General features: G+C 48.9%; 1 protein-coding gene across 1 annotated transcript in view; it reads right to left on the bottom strand.

The window, feature by feature from the left end:
* ZZEF1 (zinc finger ZZ-type and EF-hand domain containing 1) overlaps positions 1-19,512 on the bottom strand; it is an 85,727-nt gene that overhangs the window by 60,688 nt on the left and 5,527 nt on the right. The window contains 16 exon segments of the mRNA XM_064166785.1: positions 665-776; positions 2,707-2,855; positions 3,963-4,054; positions 5,848-5,946; positions 7,393-7,571; positions 7,971-8,087; positions 10,030-10,240; positions 11,627-11,723; positions 11,725-11,827; positions 13,819-13,846; positions 13,849-13,962; positions 13,965-13,990; positions 15,767-15,822; positions 15,824-15,880; positions 15,882-15,964; positions 18,001-18,145. Coding sequence (XP_064022855.1) covers positions 665-776; positions 2,707-2,855; positions 3,963-4,054; positions 5,848-5,946; positions 7,393-7,571; positions 7,971-8,087; positions 10,030-10,240; positions 11,627-11,723; positions 11,725-11,827; positions 13,819-13,846; positions 13,849-13,962; positions 13,965-13,990; positions 15,767-15,822; positions 15,824-15,880; positions 15,882-15,964; positions 18,001-18,145 — 1,668 coding nt within the window.

Genomic DNA, 19,512 nt, shown 5'->3' with positions numbered 1-19,512 from the left:
CAGGGACTAAAGGTTAGACAACAGCAGAATCTCTTCAGAGACAGTGATAGGCTTACAAAAATTCCTAGTGGACTTCCAAGTGTGCCAGAGTATAAAAAAGGCCTGCAGAGTCACACTCCAGTGGCAAGAAAAATGCAGCGGCTGAAAGCAAAGTTTCCTCCTTTAGTACTACAAACCCAAAGCCATGTTCTGCCATCTGCAAACAGAAAAGTCCCACATTCCTCAAGGGAATCAGCCTGATGGAACTGCTTAGTAGTTGTCTTGTCCTTTCAAAAAGGGGCTGAGGGAGCTGGCTCCAAAAGCTCAATGCTGTAACTGGGCAGCAGTTAATCCTCCCAGCAATTGGAATCAAGCAAACCCTGGCAGCCTTTTCAGGCACATATGCTCAGGAGAAAGGCAGCGGCCTGTGCATGAGCACCAAAAGCTGATGCTGAAGCACCTTTTATCCACAGCTATAGATGTGTAGACAGAAAGCCAAAGAATACAGCTCAGAGGATAAAAGTTGATTCACTCATTTTACAAGAAATTCACTCACCCTTCCCTCTATCCATAGAAGTTCTCCTTGCACACAACAGAGCTGCATAGATTTACCCTGGTATTACACCACAGCAAAGGGAGAAGCCTCTACTCACTGACTGGGCTAATGGATCTCATGGGTTCTTACTTGGGAAACTCTGCACTGCTGCATTTTGACATCAACTTCATCCCACTCTTCTTCCACTTCAAACCAGCCAATAGGGTCATCATCTCCCAAATCATCACAGGAACATCTGCTTCTGTGTATGAAAGGATTTAACAAATTGTGTCAGAGAAGGCCTCAAGAATTGCCAAGCTGTTGATAAACTACTAAAATATTGTTTGCATGTTACTTGGTAGAGTCAGAGAATGGTTGGACTCCACGACCTTGAAGGCCTTTCCCAACCAAAACAGTTCTGTGATTCTGTTACAGCTATAAAGTAGAAACTTTCATGTAGCCAAACTCTAACACGGGCACAGTGAGAGAACTAAGGAAATCTTTTCAGTCGTGGTTCCTAACCTCCTGAGAAAGGAATGAAATAAAGGCTAATTGACACCTGATCTTCCTGCAGTGTTTTGTCATCAGAATGTCCTTTACAGAGTCTGTTATGTCCCTTAGGATGCAGGGCTGTGAATCAATAGGCTGAAGACAGCAGCCATGTGCAGACTGTGTGCCCCAGGGCTCAGGACTGCAGACAATCTTGTTCAGCATATTGACCCAGATGAAAAGACAGAGTGGATCTTCAGTGAGTTTGCTGATAGTCCCAGACTGGGAGCAGTGCTGACACCCCTCATGCTGTGCTGCCATTCGGCCACATCTGGGCAGGCTGCAAAGCTGGGCAGAGGGAACTTCATAAAGGTCATCAAGGGCAAGTTCAGGGTCCTGGTTCTGGGGAAGAAAAACCTCCTGTAGCAGGACAGGTGAGGGAGGACCTGCTACAAAGCAGCTCCAAGGAGAAAGACCTTGGGGTGCTGATGGACAAGTTTCCCACGAGGCAGCAATGTGCCCTTAAGCCAAGAAGGCCAATGGTGTCCTGGGAGGCATGAAGAAAAGTGTGGCAGGCAGGTTGAGGGAGTTTCTCCTCTCTTCCTATTCTACCCTAGTCAGGCCACATCTGGGTTCTGGCTCCAGTTCTGGGCTCCCCAGTTGTTACAGGTTGAGGATTAGTGTGCAATCATAGATAACAGTCCCCCAGAGTACCAGGAGTGCCAGAGGGCTAGTCTGGATATTACAAATATTTTTATCCCATCCAATCCTCCTGCAAATCTCTATATAATCAGACAGTACAGCCTGCTCATTCTCTTTTGCACTTTGCTCTTGCTCTCTGGCTCTTTTCCTTCTGCCTCGCTTAACTTTGTCTGGGTTTGCTGTGTGGGAGGTAAGATCCAACTGCAGCCGGGACAGAAAGGCACAACTTCAGCTGCACAGCGCAGCCTGCAGGCTTGGCCTAGCAAGGACTGGGCCACTGTCAGGTTGCACACAGATACAGAGAGAGGCATTTATTTATTAATTCTTGTATTTAGTCTACTTTGGAAAATATTATTTTCATTTAACATCCAAATTCTGTGCTGAGTGCTGTTATTTACTTCTTTGGGGTAAAACCCACATTCTGCCTGGTGCAAACCCAGCACACCAGCTCAGGAGAGACAGGGAACTGCTGGAGAGAGTGCAGGGAACTGCTGGAGAGAGTGCAGGGAACTGCTGGAGAGAGTGCAGGGGAGGCTGTGAAACTGCTGAGGGGCCTGGAGCAGCTCTGTGAGGAGCAAAGGTTGAGAGCCTGCAGAAGAGCAGCCCCAGAGGGTATCTGAGCAATGCTCAGCAAGAGCTAAAGGAGCTGTGGGGAGCAAGAGGCTGGGGCCAGACTCTTGTGAGTGGTGCCCAGGGACAGCACAAGGGGCAGTGGGCACAGACTGCAACCCAGGAGGTTGTATGTGAAGAGGAGGAGCAAGTTGTTTGCTGTGAGGGTGCTGGAGGCCTGGAGCAGGCTGCCCAGAGAGGCTGTGGAGTGTCCTTGTGTGGAGAGCTTCCAAACCCCCATGGCACTGTGCTGCTGGGCAAGCTGCTGTGGGTGCACTGCTTGAGCAGGGAGGTTGGATTGGATGATCTAGAATCTACGGTTCTATAATCCCCAGATGTCCCTTTCAGCCCCACCCTGCTGCGATTGAGTGAAAAAGGCCATCCATCCACACCTGGTCTTCAGGAACTGTTTGAACTCTTGTAGCTTCCATTGGTCATAGCTTTCAAATCTCCTGAAGTGCTCCTCTGCATGGAACTTCTCTGAGGCACTGCTGTAGGCAAATACCAGCCCACACTGAGCCCCAATGGCTCCCCTTCGAACCTTAAAGAACAAGCCCCAAGCAACAGATTAAAAATTGACATTCAGAAAAGTTGTGGCTTTCACACTCACACACAACAATAAACCTATGGATAGGAATCAGTGACAAAAGTGATGCCTGGAGCTGCTCTAAGGAAAACGGAACCACCTGTAGAGAACTGGTATGAAAACTTTTGTAACTCCCTGCTTGACCTTCAATAAATTCTGCTTTAGAAATCTCACCAAATTTTGTCCTAGCCATGAGGTTTAATCCCCAAATCTTGCATTTGAATCAGAGAAGAACACAGTGAGTGTTCAAATTAAGCTGACGTCTCTGAAATGATGATGACAGACACTGTATTTAATCATGGAATGGTTTGGATTGGAAGGGACCTCCAAAGCTCATCCAGCCCAACTGCCCTGCACTCAGCAAGGATATACTCCACTACAGCAACTTGCTCAGTCTTCTCCAGCCTGACCTTAAAGATCTCCAAGAATGGGTTCTCAAGTACATCCCTGGGCAACCTACTGCAGTGTTCCAGCACCCTCACCACACAGAACTTGTTCCTCACATCCAATCTCAATCTACTCTTTCCATTTCAGACCACTGCTCCTCATCCTGTCACTGCAGGCCTTTACAAACAGTCCCTCTGAAGCCTTCTTAGATGACCTTTGGAGATTCCTTCAAACCCAAACCATTCTGTGATTCTTGTAGCCCCCCTCAGGTACTGGAAGGCTGCTCTAAGGTCTCCTTGGAGCCTTCTCTTCTCAACAACGAACAGCCCCAGCTCCCTCAGCCTGTCATCACAGGAGAGGTGCTGCAGCCTCCTAATCATTTTCATAGCCCTCCTCTGGATCTGCTCCACTGGCTTCAGTGCATCACATGACACAGGTGAAGGCTAGAGAAAAATCAGTGTTTTCACTGCATGTGTGTGGCACACCAAAACAATTTAAGGTCTCAACCTCCTTAAGCTCCTTGGAAGTTTCATAAAAGCAAACTCCCAAACTACTAGTGCTAGTCCCAACTAACACTGTTGAATGAGAGATTCAACAGTTCAGTTCACAATAAAAAAGACAGTTGTAATTCAGCTCCAGCATTAAGAAGAGAATGAAGCCAGAGGAATTTCCTACCTTTATCCTTATCTGTGTCACTTGGAAGGAAGATTCGGTTCCAGTAGAAAGAATGATGCTGGCTCTGGTCTTCCCAGTCTCAGTAAGAAAACCTAAAGCAGGAGTGGGAATGGAATGAAGTTGGTAGGGTTGCTAGTGCAAACAGCTGCAAAGACATGTTGATTGTGGACTAAGGAGGGGGAACTAAACTAATCCAAACCCACTCTGCTTCTCTAGGGAAATGTTCACTGGGAAACGCTTCCAGACAAAAGAGGAAAGGACAAGGAAACAGACTGTATGCTGTTAGTGTGTGGGTCTAAAGGTGTCTCTCCAGGGAGTGCCGGCTCTATAGCCACTTTCAGGACGATTCCTCTCTGAAGTTTGTTAGCGGCTCCCAATGTTACTTTGGCTTATCATAAAATGATGAAGGTTGGAAAAGACCTATAAGACCACTGAGTGCAACCATAATCCAGCTACCATGACCACTAAACTGCAGCATGAAGCATCACACCTACAGCTTCTTGAACACCTCCTGGATTGGGGACTCCACCACCTCCCTGGGCAGCCTGTGTCAATCCCTGACCATACCTGCAAAGAAATTTTTCCTCATCTCCAACATAACCCTCCCCTGGCACAATTTCAGGCCATTGCGTCTCATCCTATTGCCATTTACCTGGCAGAAGAGACCAGCACCAGCCTCACTCCAACCTATCAGGTACCTGTAGTGAGCAGTAAGAGCCAGGCTGGATGAGGCCTTGAGTGACCTGTTCTAGTGGGAGGTGTCCCTGCCTATGGCGCGGGGGCTGGAACTAGATGATCTTTGAGGTCTCTTCCAACCTAAACCATTCTATGATAAGATCTTCCCTTAGCCTTCTCTTACAGCTCTGTTGACTGATCTAACTCCCTGCTCCTCAGGCTGCAATCCTTAAAACATCAGAAGACAGCCTGCCGAACACCTCTGGGAACCAAAGCAGTACACGGGAGCAAACAAAAGGGTAAAACAAGCATTCAGAAGGGCCCTGGTTCTATCCTAACAGTTTCCACTCCCCAGCAGCACTGCACAAGACAAAGCACATGAAGGTTTAAGATGTGGCATTTCGTTTCAGGATAGAACACACACATCTCTTTCTCTAGGTTGTATGCAATCCCTAAAAGTATGTCATGAGCCCAGACAGCTTCAAAGGAGAATGCCCAGTTCTGTGCAGCCAGGGACATCTCACTGACTTCCATCACTCTCTCCATATTTGGGATGCCAGCAGTGGCCAATTCATGACCTCAATGGGCTCTGCTATCATTTACTTAGTGACAGTTCATTGCTCACTTTCACAGAACAGCAGTAACTCTCCCCCAGATGCACTCTCTTGCCAGGCTGGCCTGATTTGACAATCAGCTGGCTCCTGAGGCATTCACCTTGTTGTAAAATGCAACTGCCAGTTGGCTTGGTTGTTGTTCAATTATTGCTCTTCCGTATCAAATTGTTGAGTAGTTACAGTACCATGGCCTCGCTAACAGCCTGTGTGGCTGCTTGGATATTCTGGATTGCACTATTCCTTTTAGATTTGTGAATGGACAACACCATGATCCTAACCTTAAACTGGTATCCATTGCCACAGAGAACATAACAGAGAAGTAGGCTCACTGACCACTGCTGGTCAGAACAATCCGCTGGAGGTAGCAGAGACTCTGTTTTTTTAAACTATTTTTTGTTGTTTGTGTTTTTCCCTCCCTCAATCAAATCCTGTGGTCTCCTTACAAGAAGGACTAGTAATAAACTGGTCAGTTTTAAGACTTGACTTGACAAGGTCCTGGGCCCTGTCACTTAAACTACCTGAGCACCTAGAAAAGTTGGGCCAGATGACCCCTGGGATCCCTTCCAACCTGGCATTCTGTGACTCTAAGTTCTTACCATCCCCAGTCCATGGCTCTACAAGGAGGTTTTCAGGCCCTGATTTATCTTCTTTTCCCTTCACATCACACGCTTGCAAAGTTAGCTGCAATGGTTTTCCTAGAGGAGAAAAATCAACAGGTTTATCAAACTCATAATAAAGAAATGTCAAGTTCTTGACACAGTAAAGCAAATGAGAAAGAAATCCCAACACTGTGAGGCTTTTACCATTGTCACACAAAAAGAGAAAGGAATAAACTGGAGCATAACAGATACAGTGACTTAAACCAGCCAAAGCTTTAGATACAGCAGGGCAGCAAAAGCCATGGCCACTCAAGTTCCTTCAGCTATGTGCACACTTTGGACTTCACAGCACATGAACCACCCTCAGCTTGCAGCAATTGCTCTAGGAAAAACAAAACCATTGTCAAAATTGAGACTAAATATTGCTGTTGTAACTATAAAATAATGATTAGAGTCTTTGGCAGAAGACAAGAAGACCTAACATAAAACATCCTAAAAGGTAAGGGGAAAAGCTCTTCATGAGAGCCTGATGGCAATCTCAGAAGCTGACACCTGAGAAAATACAGATTTGTTCAAGCAGTGCAGTTGATGCTGCAAATTCTTAGTGCCTTGTGTTGCCCCAGGCATGGCTCCACACCTCGGACAGGCTCGGATCACTTCAGAGAAGGGATAATTAAAGAAGTGCAAACAGCTGCTAGTGACAGTACATTTAAAAACACATCTTAAGTTGGTGCAGGTCTCCAAGAGAGACATTTTATGAGGCTAAATGTAGCCAAAAAGGGGTGTTTGTCAAAGAATAAAACACTTGCTGTCATTTGCCTTCTGTGCAGTACAGACACTGTCACCATCTTGGTAATGGGACCACTATGTAGTGAGGCCAGACTCATTTCAGTGGAGCCCAGGGGATATGACAAGGGGCAACAAGGGGCACAAAGTGGAATGCAGGAGGTTCCATCTGGAGATGAGGAGAAAGCTGTTTGGTGTGAGGATGCTGGAGGCCTGGAGTAGGCTGCCCAGAGAGGTTGTGGAGTGTCCTTGTGTGGAGAGTTTCCAAACCCCCTGGGCACTGTGCTGCTGGGCAAGCTGCTGTGGGTGTGCCCTGCTGGAGCAGGGGGTTGGACTGGATGATCTCCAGAGGTCCCTTCCCACCTCACCATGCTGGGGTTCTGTAATCTACAACGTTCATGTTTTCTCCCTGGAGATGATGCCACCCGGTTCCTAGAGTGGTTTGGGTTGGAAGAGATCTTAAAGATCATCCAGTTCCAGCCTCGACACCTTCTACTAGCCCAGGTTGCTCAAGGCCTCATCCAGCCTGGCCTTGAACATCTCCAGGGAGGACACATATTCACAGACAGGGTTCCGTTCATAGATCACAGAGAGCTGAGCTGATCACCTTCTACCAGGGCTGTTCACCTTCACATATTATCTTCTTGATAACAGTTGTGGATTTCTAAGTCTTGTGCAATTCCAAACCTCAGCAGAACAACTCCAAGGCAGCCTGCAGCTGATGCATGCACAGCGCAGGATCAGCAATACATTTACCGTATTTATAGAGCAGTTCTGTCTTTACTGCTGCCATGGAGGAGATAAGAGCTGACGCCTTGTATGGAGTGTCCAGGTGATCAGTGATTGTGCAAAGGGAACTCAGCACTTTGGCAACACTCCCTCTGGCTAAGGCAAAGGCCAACAGTGTGAGTTCAACTTCTGGAGTAGTACAGCAGCTAGGGAGGGAAAGAGACAAAAGGCTGAGAAGAAAACTCAAGATCAACAGTGTCTATATAGGAAAAACACCCCAACCCCTCCAAGGTGCCTATTAATGGTTTTGAGAGCTTTCAGGATACTAAAAAAGAGCAGGTGAGTTAAAATCCTGGGACAGGCTGCCCAGGGATGTGGTTGAGGCTCCATCCCTGGAGACATTCAAGATCAGACCGGCTGTGGCCCTGGGCAGCCTGATCTAGTTGGAGGTGCCCCCACTGACTGCAGGGGAGTTCAACAAGATGACTTTTGAGGGTGCCTTCCAAGCCAATGCAATCTGTGAAGCTGTAAAAGGAGAACTGTTTGTTATACAAATCCTTCAGAACCATTTTTCACTACATGAAAACACATCACCACAGCCTCACCTTGTTATTCTGATAAGGAAGCTATCAACTTCTTCCAAAACGTTTGGAGATAGGAAGCTTGAGAAGTCTGTAGAGCCGGCTGTGAGGGATAGAGGTGGCATGTGCTGCAGGGCTTTCCTGGTGAAAGAGACAAGAGAATATCAGAAAAGCAGACAGAATCAGAGGCAACATCCTTTGAAAATGAATCCAGGCATCTGCAGCTTCACACTTTTCATGAGCACATCTCTACAGATTCTGAAAGCAGAAAATCTCTTCACACAGAGGATGTGAACACCTAAGAGCAGGATTGCATTCTAGGTGGGGAAAGTTCAACAACTGCTCCCTAATCTTGAATCTCAACCTCATAACCTCAGATTTAGTAGCACAAATACATCAAGGAGTTTGAAATGAAGACTGTGACAGCATTAGAAACAGCTTAGTGTACAATTACTACTTCATTTTAAATAGAACCACTTGATGGCAAGGGTGGAACAGGCTCCCCAGGGAGGTTGTGGCTGTCCCCTCCCTGGAGGAGTTCAAGGCCAGGTTGGATGAGGCCTTGAGCAACTTGTGTTGGTGGGAGTTGTCCCTGCCCATGGCAAGTGGTTGGAACTAGATGAGCTTTAAGGTCCCTTCCAACCTAAACCATTCTCTGATTCTATGAACGCCAGGTTTGGCAAATCTTGGAACTATCAACGTTAGAGGCAGAATCATGGAATGGTTTGGGCTCGAAAGGACCTGTAAAAGTCATCTTGTCCTACCTTCCTGCAGTCAGCAGGAACATCCCCAACTAGAGCAGGTTGGCCAGAGCCCCACCAAGCCTGTCCTTGAATGTGCCCAGGGATGAGGCCTCCACCACCTCCCCCAGCAATCTGTTGCAGTAGTCTACCACCCTCAGAGTTAACAACTTCTTCCTAATGTCCAATCTCAATCTACTCTGCTCGAGATTCAAACCATTGCCTCTTGTCCTGGTGCCACATGCCTTTAAAAATAGTCCCTCCCCAGCTTTCTAGTAGGCCTCCTTCAGGTACTGCACCTCAGCTGTGTGTATGAAACTATCTAAACTTCAGAGGGTTCAGAGACAACTCAGATTAAAGGTAGGCTTGATGGACTTTAGCCTCCAGGACTCATTGACCTGATGACAGCAGCGCTCTTAGGCAGTGGCACTGTGCTAACTGAGCTCTATAAAAGCTGCTGTGGGAGTGGAATGATTTTATTAGAATTCCAATCCCTCAAGTCAGGGAGCATAAACGGTTGGCAGTCAAACAAGGAAATGCTGCACAGAACGCAGCCAACAAGCACAAGCAGCCACCTGCACAAGAGTACTGCACAGACCCAGCTGTGCCCCTGTGCAGGTCCAGCAACAATGCTGGAAAGGGTCTGGAGAACAGAGCTGGTGAGGGGCAGTTGATGGAGCTGGGGGTGTTCAGTCTGGAGAAGAGGAGGCTGAGGGGAGACCTCATTGCTGTCTATAGCTCCCTAAGATGAGGCTGGAGCCAGGTGGGGGTTGGGCTCTGCTCCCTTGTAGCAAGTGATAGGACGAAAAGAAATGGCCTGAAGTTGCCCCAGGGGAGGTTTAGGTTGGATGTGAGGAACAATTTCTTCCCAAAAGGGTTGTCAAGGCCTGGCCCAGGCTGCCCAGGGCAGTGGTGGAGTCCCCATCCCTGGAGACTTTTCAAAGTCATGGAGATGTGGTCCTGAGGGCCATGGTTTGTTGGTGACCTGGCAGTGCTGGGTTAAAGGTTGGACTGCATGAGCTTCAAGGTCACTTCCAACCAAAATAATTCTAGGATTCTCATATTCTAAAAATTACTTTTCAGTGTCCATCCAATCCTGACTTAGCAGCTAGATTAGACACAATAGCAAGGAAAGTTACACTTGTTCCAGTATGTGCAAGTGGATCAAAGAGGAATATCAGAATTCACATAGTGTGATAGTTGAAAAGTTGTTTGAGCACCTGAATGGAGGGTGTGGAAATGAGTTAGACAAGACAGATTAGTTCAGTAAGGATGGAAGTATTCAAAAGATGAATTAAAACACAAACCCCAGAGCTCAGTGCCCAGGGAAGTTTGATACTTACTGAGTGTTCTGTAAAATGGTGTGAACAAAGGCTGGGTTGGTTTCCATGGAAGCTGTTACCAGAGAGGTGAGCAGGGACCAGTACCAGATAGCTGAGGCATCACCCACAGAGACTCCCACCTTCTTAACTCTTTGATAGCCAACAGCCCTGAGCCCATGGATTCTGGTATCACACCCATCACTGAGGCAGCGCTTGATGTTTATCTGTACATCTGTCAAAACACAACATGGATTTGGGTTCCTTTCTAGTTTCTTCTGCTGACTTAACAGAATGCAGATATTCCAAACAGTGCTTGCTGCAGGACCTCTTTGACAACCAGCAGCAGCTCTATAATAGGAATCCCACAGATACATCAGTGTGCATGTGTTTGGGTTTCTTCACTCTGATTTGGAAAATGTAGCCTCTGAACGGCTTATGGGATCCACTGTCTGTAGAAAAAGACTCCCAATGTGGAAAACAGATGCTAGACTTCACCTGAACCTTTTTAACTACAGACATAGAAAGTGTGTTTGGACTAATAATGGCGAAGACAGGGACAAAGAGTGATGCCTAAAAGCAAAATTTTAGGTTATATATTAATTTCCACCCAAGCTCGTGGCCATTTTACACAAGCTAACTTTGTCCTGTTCCTTCTCAGGAGCACGAGCCATGCTGCAAAAGTTCTGCACAGAAATCCTGTAGCCTGCAGAAACCAGAGGAAAGAGCAGCTCCTCTTTGCTTGATTTCAATACAGCGCCCACAGACCTACCAGGCTTAAAAACCCTCTCAGTGAAAACCCTGCTTACAGGAATCATCTGACCGGTCTGAGAGTTTTGCTACCTGTTGCTCCAAAGCAATGTTTCTGATGGGTACTAGTCTCCAAAACAATCACAGAATGGTTTGGATTAGAAGGGAGCCTCAAGATCATCCAATCCCAACCCCTTGCCATGGGCAGGCACACCTCCCACCAGCACAGGTTGCTCAAAGCTTCATCCAGCCTGGCTTTGAACACCTCCAGGGAGGGGTATCCACAGTCTCCCTGGGCAACTCGTGCCTGTGTTTCCCCACCCTCACCATAAGAAAACCCTTTCATGCTGAAAACAGAGATCTTAAAATTGATCAGGGCCTTCAAACCAAGAAGTTAAAACTGTATCTTTAGTCACTGCAGCCCTGCAGCCCTCCAGCCCTTAGCCTAAGTCACAGGCAGACACCATGAGAAAGGCTCACAAGACTTAGGAAGAAATTCTTGGCAGTGAGGGTGGGAGACACTGCCACAGGTTGCTCAGGGAGGTTGTGGATGCCCCCGCACTGGAGGTGTTCAAGGCCAGGTTGGATGAGGTCTTAAGCAACCTGGACTAGTGGCAAGTGTCCCTACCATGGCAGGGGGTTGGAGTTGGATGAGCTTTGAGATCCTTTCCAACCCAACCCAGTCTGTGACTCTACGACTCTTTCTCTGTTTGAAACAAAATTGAAATGAAAACAAGTCTGTAACCCAGAGGGAAATTCAGAGCCTTCTGCTCCAACAACTGACAGTTAACACATCACTCTAGCATCTCCCCAGCCTTTTGCCTTCCAACACAAAGCAGCAGCAGAACAAGGCAGGGTATCTTTGACTCACACATCTGGCTGATGTTGGCGTTCTCCAGCAGCGTCACGTAGCCAGTGATGTTGCTGGGGATGTGAACGTCTCGCACCTCCTGCAGGCTGCTTGCATTTCCTGCCCACTGCCACTGTCACCTGCTGGGGCATGTAGCTCTGGTCATTAGCGGCCACTGCGATGGACAGATGTCTCAAAACAACATCTGGCTTCATCTTTAAACTGCAAAGCAAAAGATAAACAGTTGTTGGAAGGAGGAAGGTAAGTTGAGTGCTTCACCTTTAGCTAAGCTTCATTCAGTTTCCACTTCTACAGAATCAAAGAGCACTGAAGCTAGAGGAGAGCAGGTTTAGCCTGGAGATGAAGAAATTCTTGACGGTGAGGGTAGTGAGACACTGGAATGGGTTTGCCCACGTGGATATTCCCTCCCTGAAGGTGTTCAAGGCCAAGCTAGATGAGCCTTGAGCATTTGGTCAGTGGGAGGTGTCTCAGGGCTTGAATCTAGATGACCTTCGAGGTTCCTTCCAACCCATTCTGTGACTCTATGCAATTAAGTCCACTGAAAATGACCAAGTGCTCTACAACACTGCCAACCATGAGTCATGGTGGACAGGTCAGAAAACTTGCAATTGACTTAGAGAACTCCCCAGTCTCCCTCTCAAAGTTCTCCTGTTCCTCAGCTTTTCAATTGAGAATTCATTCCTCAGGAACAAAACCACAGTGTTAATAATGCTGAGATTTCTGTTTGTTTTAACTATATATGCATAGAACTACTGAAAATTCAACCAAACATTCCTGGTTTCTGGAACTTCCTAGAGGTAGCACAGGGCTCCTGTTCAAGTACTGCTCACTGCATCTCTAATAAAGTTTGGAGAACTCCCCTACAGATCATAGAATTGTTTGGGTGGAAAGAAACCTCCAAAGCTCATCCAGCCCAACCCCCCTGCACTCAGCAAGGACATCCCCCACTACAGCAGCTTGCTCAGAGCCTTCTCCAGCCTGACCTTGAATAAGCTCCACAGATGGGGATCCGTTCCTGGGCAACCTGTTGCAGAGTTCCAGCACCCTCATGGTGCAGAACTATTTCCTCACATCCACTCTCAATCTGCTTTGCTCTCATTTCAAACCACTGTCCCCTGTCCAGTCCCTGCAGGCCTTTGGGAATTGTCCTTCCTGCAGCCCTCTTTCTAGCCCCCTTCAGGCACTGGCAGGCCTGCTTTTAGGTTTCTCTTCTCATCTCCCAGGGTGAACACCCTCAGCTTCCCTCAGCTTGTCCTCATAGCAGAGATGCTCCAACACCTGATCATTTTCATTGCCCTCCTCTGGACCCTCTCAATTAGGTGCTGGAACAGATTCTCCTTCAATGTGTGATCAAGGCTAAGGTCAGACAGGCTGTTCCCCTGCAGCCCACTGAGGTCCACACCGGAGTAGATCCATCTGCAGCCCACAGAGGAGCCCACACTAGAGCAGGTGGATGTCTGAAGGAGGCTGCAACCTCACAGAAAGCCTGTGCTGGAGCAGGGTCCAGGCAGAACCTGTGGCATGGGAAGAGAAGCCCGTGCTGGAGGAGGTTTGCTGGCAGGAGTTGTGACCCTATGGGGGACCCACACTGGAGTAGTCTGTTCCTGAAGGACTGACTCTTGTCGAAGGGGCCCATGCAGGAGCAGTTCATGATGAACTGCAGCCCAGCCAAAGGACTCAGACTGGAGAAGTTCATAGAGGACTGATTCCCATGGGGCTCACCCCACACTGGAGCAGGGAAAGAGTGTGAGAAGTCCCCCCCTTGCAGAGGAAGGAACAGCAGAGACAAAGTCTGATGAACTGACCACAAACCTCATTCCTCATCCCTCTGCACTGCTGGGAGGAAGGAGGTATAGAAGCAAGAGTAAAGTTGAGCCCAGGAAGAAGGGAGAGGTGTGGAAGGCATTTCAAGTTTTCAGTTAATTTGTGCTCATTCACCTGCTCTGATTGATTGGCAACAATTAATTTCCCTAGGCTGGCTCTGTTTTGCCTAGGTCAGTAACTGCTGAGTGCTCTCCCTGCCATTACCCAACCTAGGAGCCTTCGATTCTGTTTTTTCTCCTCTGTCCAGCTGAGCAGGACAGTGATAGAGCAGCTTTGAAGGGCACCTGGTGTCCAGTTAGGGCCAACGCAAGCAGAAAAGCCCACTGGCTGCAGTGCTAAGGCCTAGGAAGCACAGAGTGCTGAGGTGCTGACCGATCCAGTGGGAGCGTGCGCTGCGTCCGACTGCCAGAAGGAGCTGGTCTCGCCGTTGGTCATCTTGTCAATGTCAGCAGAGTTGGATGAGGTCTCGATGTGGGGTGTAGCACTGGTAACAGACTTCAGTTTGTCTGACCCTGATTTCCATTCAGGTCACTGGGTATTCTGCAAAGAAGAGAGATACCCCCAAGTCCTCGTGGTAGCTGTCCCACAGAAATCCACTTGGGGGGCACAGAATGCAGCTCTGGAGAACTATTTTGCAGACCACTGGAAGACAGTCAAGTTTCACCTCAGACTGATGGCAACAACACAGTCAGTAAGGGAACACCTTCCTTCCCTGGAATTCATCTCATCCCCTGCTGGCCTCATCAGTGCTTTATTATTACAAGGTGTACTGTCGTAGGGCAAGAGAGCACTGTTTAAGCTTGAAGGGGCCAGACTGAGACTGTAGATGAGGAATAATTCTTGAGAAGTGAGGGTGGGCTAGAATAGTGAACAAGTTGTCCAGGGAGGTTGTGTCTGCCCCCTCACTAGAAGTGTTCAAGGCCAGGCTGCACAAGGCCTTGAGCCTACCTGTGCTGGTGGGAGGTATCCCTGCCCATGGCAGGGGGTTTGGAACTGGATGAGCTATGAGGTCCCTAACCAAACCAAAACTATTCCAGGAATTGTGAATTATGATGTCACAAATACACACATAATAGGAACAAGTGAAATATGGTGGAGAAGAACTCCACTCATATACTCTAGAGAAGGGACAAAGCAAACTGTTTCCCCACGCAGCTTGATCTACCTCAACAGAAAGCAAACACCTGATAGCAGTACAGCTGCAAAGGAGACATCCTTCTAGGGTGGCCACAGGACAGTACCACCTGAAATCCAGAGAAAGATTCACCACTTCCACCACAAACCAATCACTTATTTTAAAGTACTGAGCAGTCAGCTTCAGAAGACATTGACCTGAAGAGGGAAATTAAGTTTGCAACTAGTAGGAAAGACTTGTCTGAGTAGAAAATATAGCTAAGTTGTAAACTATCACTTGAGGCTTCAGGACACTCTCAGTGAGTTTGCAGATGAAATCAAGCTGGGAGGCAGTGCTGATGCGATGAAGGGTAGGGAGGGATCTGAACAGGTCAGATCAATGGGCTGAGGCCAGCTGTATGAGATTCACCCCAGCCAAATGTCAGGTCCTGCACTTGAGTCCACAACAACCCCATGAGTGCTCCAGGCTTGGGGCAGTGTCTAGAAAAGCTGCCCCAGCAGAGAAAGACCAGGGGTGCTGGTCAACAGCAGCTAAAAGTGAGCCAGGCTGTGCCCGGATGGCCAGAAGGCACCAGCATCCTGGCCTGGATCAACAGTGGTGTGGCCAGCAGGAGCAGGAATAAGTGATGATGCCCCTGGGCTTCAGCACTGGTCAGGCCACACCTCATCCTGGGTTCAGTATGGGGCTCTTTGCTCCAAGAAGGACACTGAGGGCTGCAGCAGGTCCAGAGAAGGCAACAAAGCTGGGGAAGGGTCTGGAGAACAGGGCTGAGCTCATTGCTCTCTACAGTGACCTGAAAGGAGGCTGGAACCAGGCAGGGGTTGGGCTCCCCAGTAACAAGTAACAGAACAAAAGGAAATCACAGAATCAGAGAATGTCAGAGATTGGAAGGGACCTCCAGAGATCCACTGAGTCCAATTCCCTGCCAAAAGCTCAAGGTGCCCCAGGGGAGGTTTAGGTTGGACATTGGAAGAAACTTCTTGACTGAAATGTTTTCCAAATACTGGCACAGGCTTCCCAGGGCAGTGGTTGAAACCCCATCCCTGGAGGTGTTTCAGAGAGGCAGAGATGTGGTGCTGAGGGCCATGCATTAGCCCCAGCCTGGTAGAGTTGGAGAAACAGTTTGACTGATGAGCTTAAAGGGCTTCGCCAGCAGAAGGGAAAACAAAGATAGTATCTACCTCTCTCTTTTAGGAGGAAGTCGATCCAAGGAGTCCCTCAGCAGCGAGGAGCGCAATGGTGCAGACGCTGTGGAAGTACTCGAGCGCCGGGTAGGGGATGGCAGTGCTGGAGATGCCGGTTCCGGTGCAAGAAGCGGAGGATCATGGCCGCGTGCAGCCCCAGGCGCTCCTTGGACTCCGAGAAGATATCGATGAAACCTGGAAAGAGACAGCACTGTGTCAGGCTGCAACACATGCTGCCCAAAGCACCATCTGAGTCCAGTTCTGGGGACCCCCAACACAAGAAGGACATGGAACCTACTGGGGTGGGTCCAGAGGAAGCCACAAAGATGATCAGAGGGCTGGAGAAGCTCCCCTGTGGGCACGGCTGGGAGACTTGGGGCTGTTCACCTGGAGAAAAGAAGCTCCAGGAGACCTCAGAGCAGCCTTCCAGCACCTGAAGTGGCTCCCAAGACAGCTGGGGAGGGACTTCTGACAAGGGCCTGGGCAGTGCCAGAAGGAGGGACAATGGCTCTGAGGTGGGAGAGGGGAGATTCAGACTGGAGATGAGGAAGAAATTCTTGAGTGAGGGTGGGGAGAGACTGGCACAGATTGCCCAGGGAAATTGTGGATGCCCCATCCATGGAGATATTCAAGGCCAGTTGGATGAGGCTTTGAGCAATCTGGGCTAGTGGGAAGTGTCCCTGCCCATGGCAGGGGGTTGGGATTTGGCCAGCTTTAGGTCACTTCTAACCCAAACCATTCTGTGAAACAGTGGAAAGCAGGAAGCATAAGAACTGAGCACAAGAACTGAGATTTTGGGTAACTGTTTTGAACCCCTCAGGCTTTTCATGTAACAGGGCAGGTAGAAATCTCTGCCTGCACTTTTCACAGTGCTGCTGTAAAAGCTGCAAACTGGAGCTGCTCCCTGTGGTGTAGTATGGCTCTAATATTGGTTTCTGAGCTGAATTTGGATTTATCTAGAATTAAGATGTAGGGGGGATTGAAACTATCATTACAGAACAGACCAGGTTGCTCAAGGTCCCATCCAGCTATGATGAGCAGCTTTCAGCTGCTGAGCAATCACAAGACCTTCCCAGGAGCACCCTCCTCCTACTTATCTGTTAGCCTACTTCAATGCTTCTTGTCTGAGCCTTCAAGACAAATCCTCTTTTAGCCACCAATCATCCAAAGCTTGGCAGGAAAGCACTAACTGATATTGATCCCAGAAATCTGAAATTGGCACTTGTCAAACTATCTGGTGTGAGATGTGGATCATGTTTTAGTGAGATTTCAAATGCTAAACAGCAATACAACACAAATAAAGCTTGTGAGTCACCACTTTAACCGGACTCAGGCTCCTCGGGCTGGAGGACTTATTCCTCCAGCTACCAAGCAGCAGAGCAGCTTTAGTTAGGGACTCACCAAAACATGGTAAGTAACTGTCTGTGAAGTAAGCCAAGGAAGGAGAAGATCCCCAGTCACAGAGAAGGAAACATTGGATAGTTATGGAAGGAATTAAGGAGAATTTCCATTTACAGCAACTTCTCTTGTTTGGATATTAGAGAAGGGAGGCCCAAGAAGGCCACCAGCATCCTGGCTTGGGTCAGCAACAGCATGGTCAGCAGAAGCAGGGCAGAGATTGTCCCACTAGTCTCAGCACTGGTGAGGCCACACCTCAAATCCTGGGTTCAGTTTTGGGCCTCTCACTCCAAGAATGATACTGAGGGGCTGGAGCAGGTCCAGGAAAGGGCAACAAAGCTGGGGAAGAGCCTGGAGAACAGGGCCAAGGAGGAGCAGCTGAAGGAGCTAGGGGTGGTGAGGCAGGAGAAGAGGCTGAGGGCAGAGCTCATTGATCTCTACGGCTCCCTGAGAGAAGCTGGGTCAGGGTTGGACTCTGCTCCCTAGTCTCAGGTGACAGAAGGAAATGAAATGCCCTGAAACTGTGCCAGGGGAGGGTTAGGTTGGAGATGAGGAAAATTTTCTTTGCTGCAGGAGTGGTCAGGGGTGAGAACACGCTGTGCACAGAGACGGTGGAGTCCCCCATCCCTGGAGGTGCTCCAGAACTGTGTGGCCATGGCACCTGGGGACATGGTTTAGTGGCCAAGATGGTGCTGGATTGAGGGCTGAACTGGCTCAGAGGCCTTTTCCAAATCAAACAGTTCTATGATTCTATCGAGCAATTTATTGCATCTTCACCCCTTAGATAGGGCAGGCATTCACAAAACATTTCTTTCATCACTTTCTTCTCATACCTGGCACTAGAGAACAAGCCTGCAGCTGCCTGATCACGTGGCTCAGCTCCCCTTGAAGATTAGCTCCACTAGAACTCTTGAGGGCCTCCAGCATGTTCTCCACATCCACGGTGCCATCTCCTTCAGCATCAAATTGGGCAAAGGCCTGAGGAATAAGAAGAGGAAGAAAGGGAAATTTCAGCATCTGTACTTCAAGCAGCAATGGAAAGTATTTCATAGAAAGCACAGCAGCAAGCATTGCACCCCTCCCAACACTCAGCAGAATCTGTTCCCTGGAGCACTGAGTTCATGACAAGAGGCAACAACTCAGCTGGAAGCTTGTGGTGTCCAGCAAGGCCCTGACACCATCCTCCTAACCAAATCACCTGTGTTTATGGTGACAGCACATCACCTGCCCAGGGAATGAGCCTTGTGCACCCACCAACAGCTGGGGCTACACGATCAGAGGATTATGAAGGTTGGAAAAGACGTCCAGGATCATCCAGTTCAACCTTTAACCCAGCACTGCCAGGTCACCACCAAACTGGGCCATCCCTCAGCACCACATCCGAGGAATAGAGACTGTACCACCTCCATGTGCAGCCTGTTCCAGGGCTTAACCACTCCTTCAGTGAAGAAATTATTCCTCATGTCCAACCTAAACCTGTCCAGGGACAACTCGAGGCCTTTCCTCTTGTTCTATCACAAGAGGAGGAGCAGAGCCCAACCCCCGCCTGGTTCCAACCTCCTTTCAGGTCGCTGCAGAGAGCAATGAGCTCTGCCCTCAGCCTCCTCATCTCCAGGCTGAACACCCCCATCTCCCTCAGCTGCTCCTCCCCAGCCCTGTTCTCCAGACCCTTCCCCAGCTTTGTTGCCTTCTCTGGACCTGCTGCAGCCCCTCAGTGTCCTTCTTGGAGCAAGAGGCCCCATACTGAACCCAGGATGAGGTGTGGCCTGACCAGTGCTGAGCCCAGGGGCATCATCACTTTTCCTGCTCCTGCTGGCCACACCACTGTTGATCCAGGCCAGGATGCTGGTGGTCTTCTTGGCCATCCGGGCACAGCCTGGCTCACTTTTAGCTGCTGTTGACCAGCACCCCCTGGTCTTTCTCTGCTGGGCAGCTTTCTAGACACTGCCCCAAGCCTGGAGCACTCATGGGGTTGTTGTGACTCAAGTGCAGGAGTTGGCCTTGTTGAACCCTATCCCAGTGGCCACAGACCATCAACCATATGAAAAAGGTGCCCACCAAAGAATACTCAAAAGCTGTTCCATTAAAGTGCAAGAGTCCTACCATCCATCACCCATGATTGTTGCTTCCACCTCATTCTGCAGCCCCTCCAACTGCTGCTTGTTTCTTTAAGTGTTCTCAGAAGCGGGGTGTCTGGTCCTGGGCATTTCCCCCTACCCCCTGGCCTCCAGCACACAGCACCAGCTAAACTCAGTCTGACAAAGCCTCTGTGAGAACACTGGAGCTGGGTCCCTGCCTTCCAGTACCAACAAGGAACCTGCAGGAGGGCTGGGAAAAGGACTGTT

This window comes from Pogoniulus pusillus, chromosome 27 (assembly GCF_015220805.1).
Source record: "Pogoniulus pusillus isolate bPogPus1 chromosome 27, bPogPus1.pri, whole genome shotgun sequence".
NCBI classification, from domain to species: domain Eukaryota; kingdom Metazoa; phylum Chordata; class Aves; order Piciformes; family Lybiidae; genus Pogoniulus; species Pogoniulus pusillus.
The sequence above is the reverse complement of the archived record's forward strand: the minus strand, read 5'-3'. Positions and strand labels throughout refer to the sequence as shown.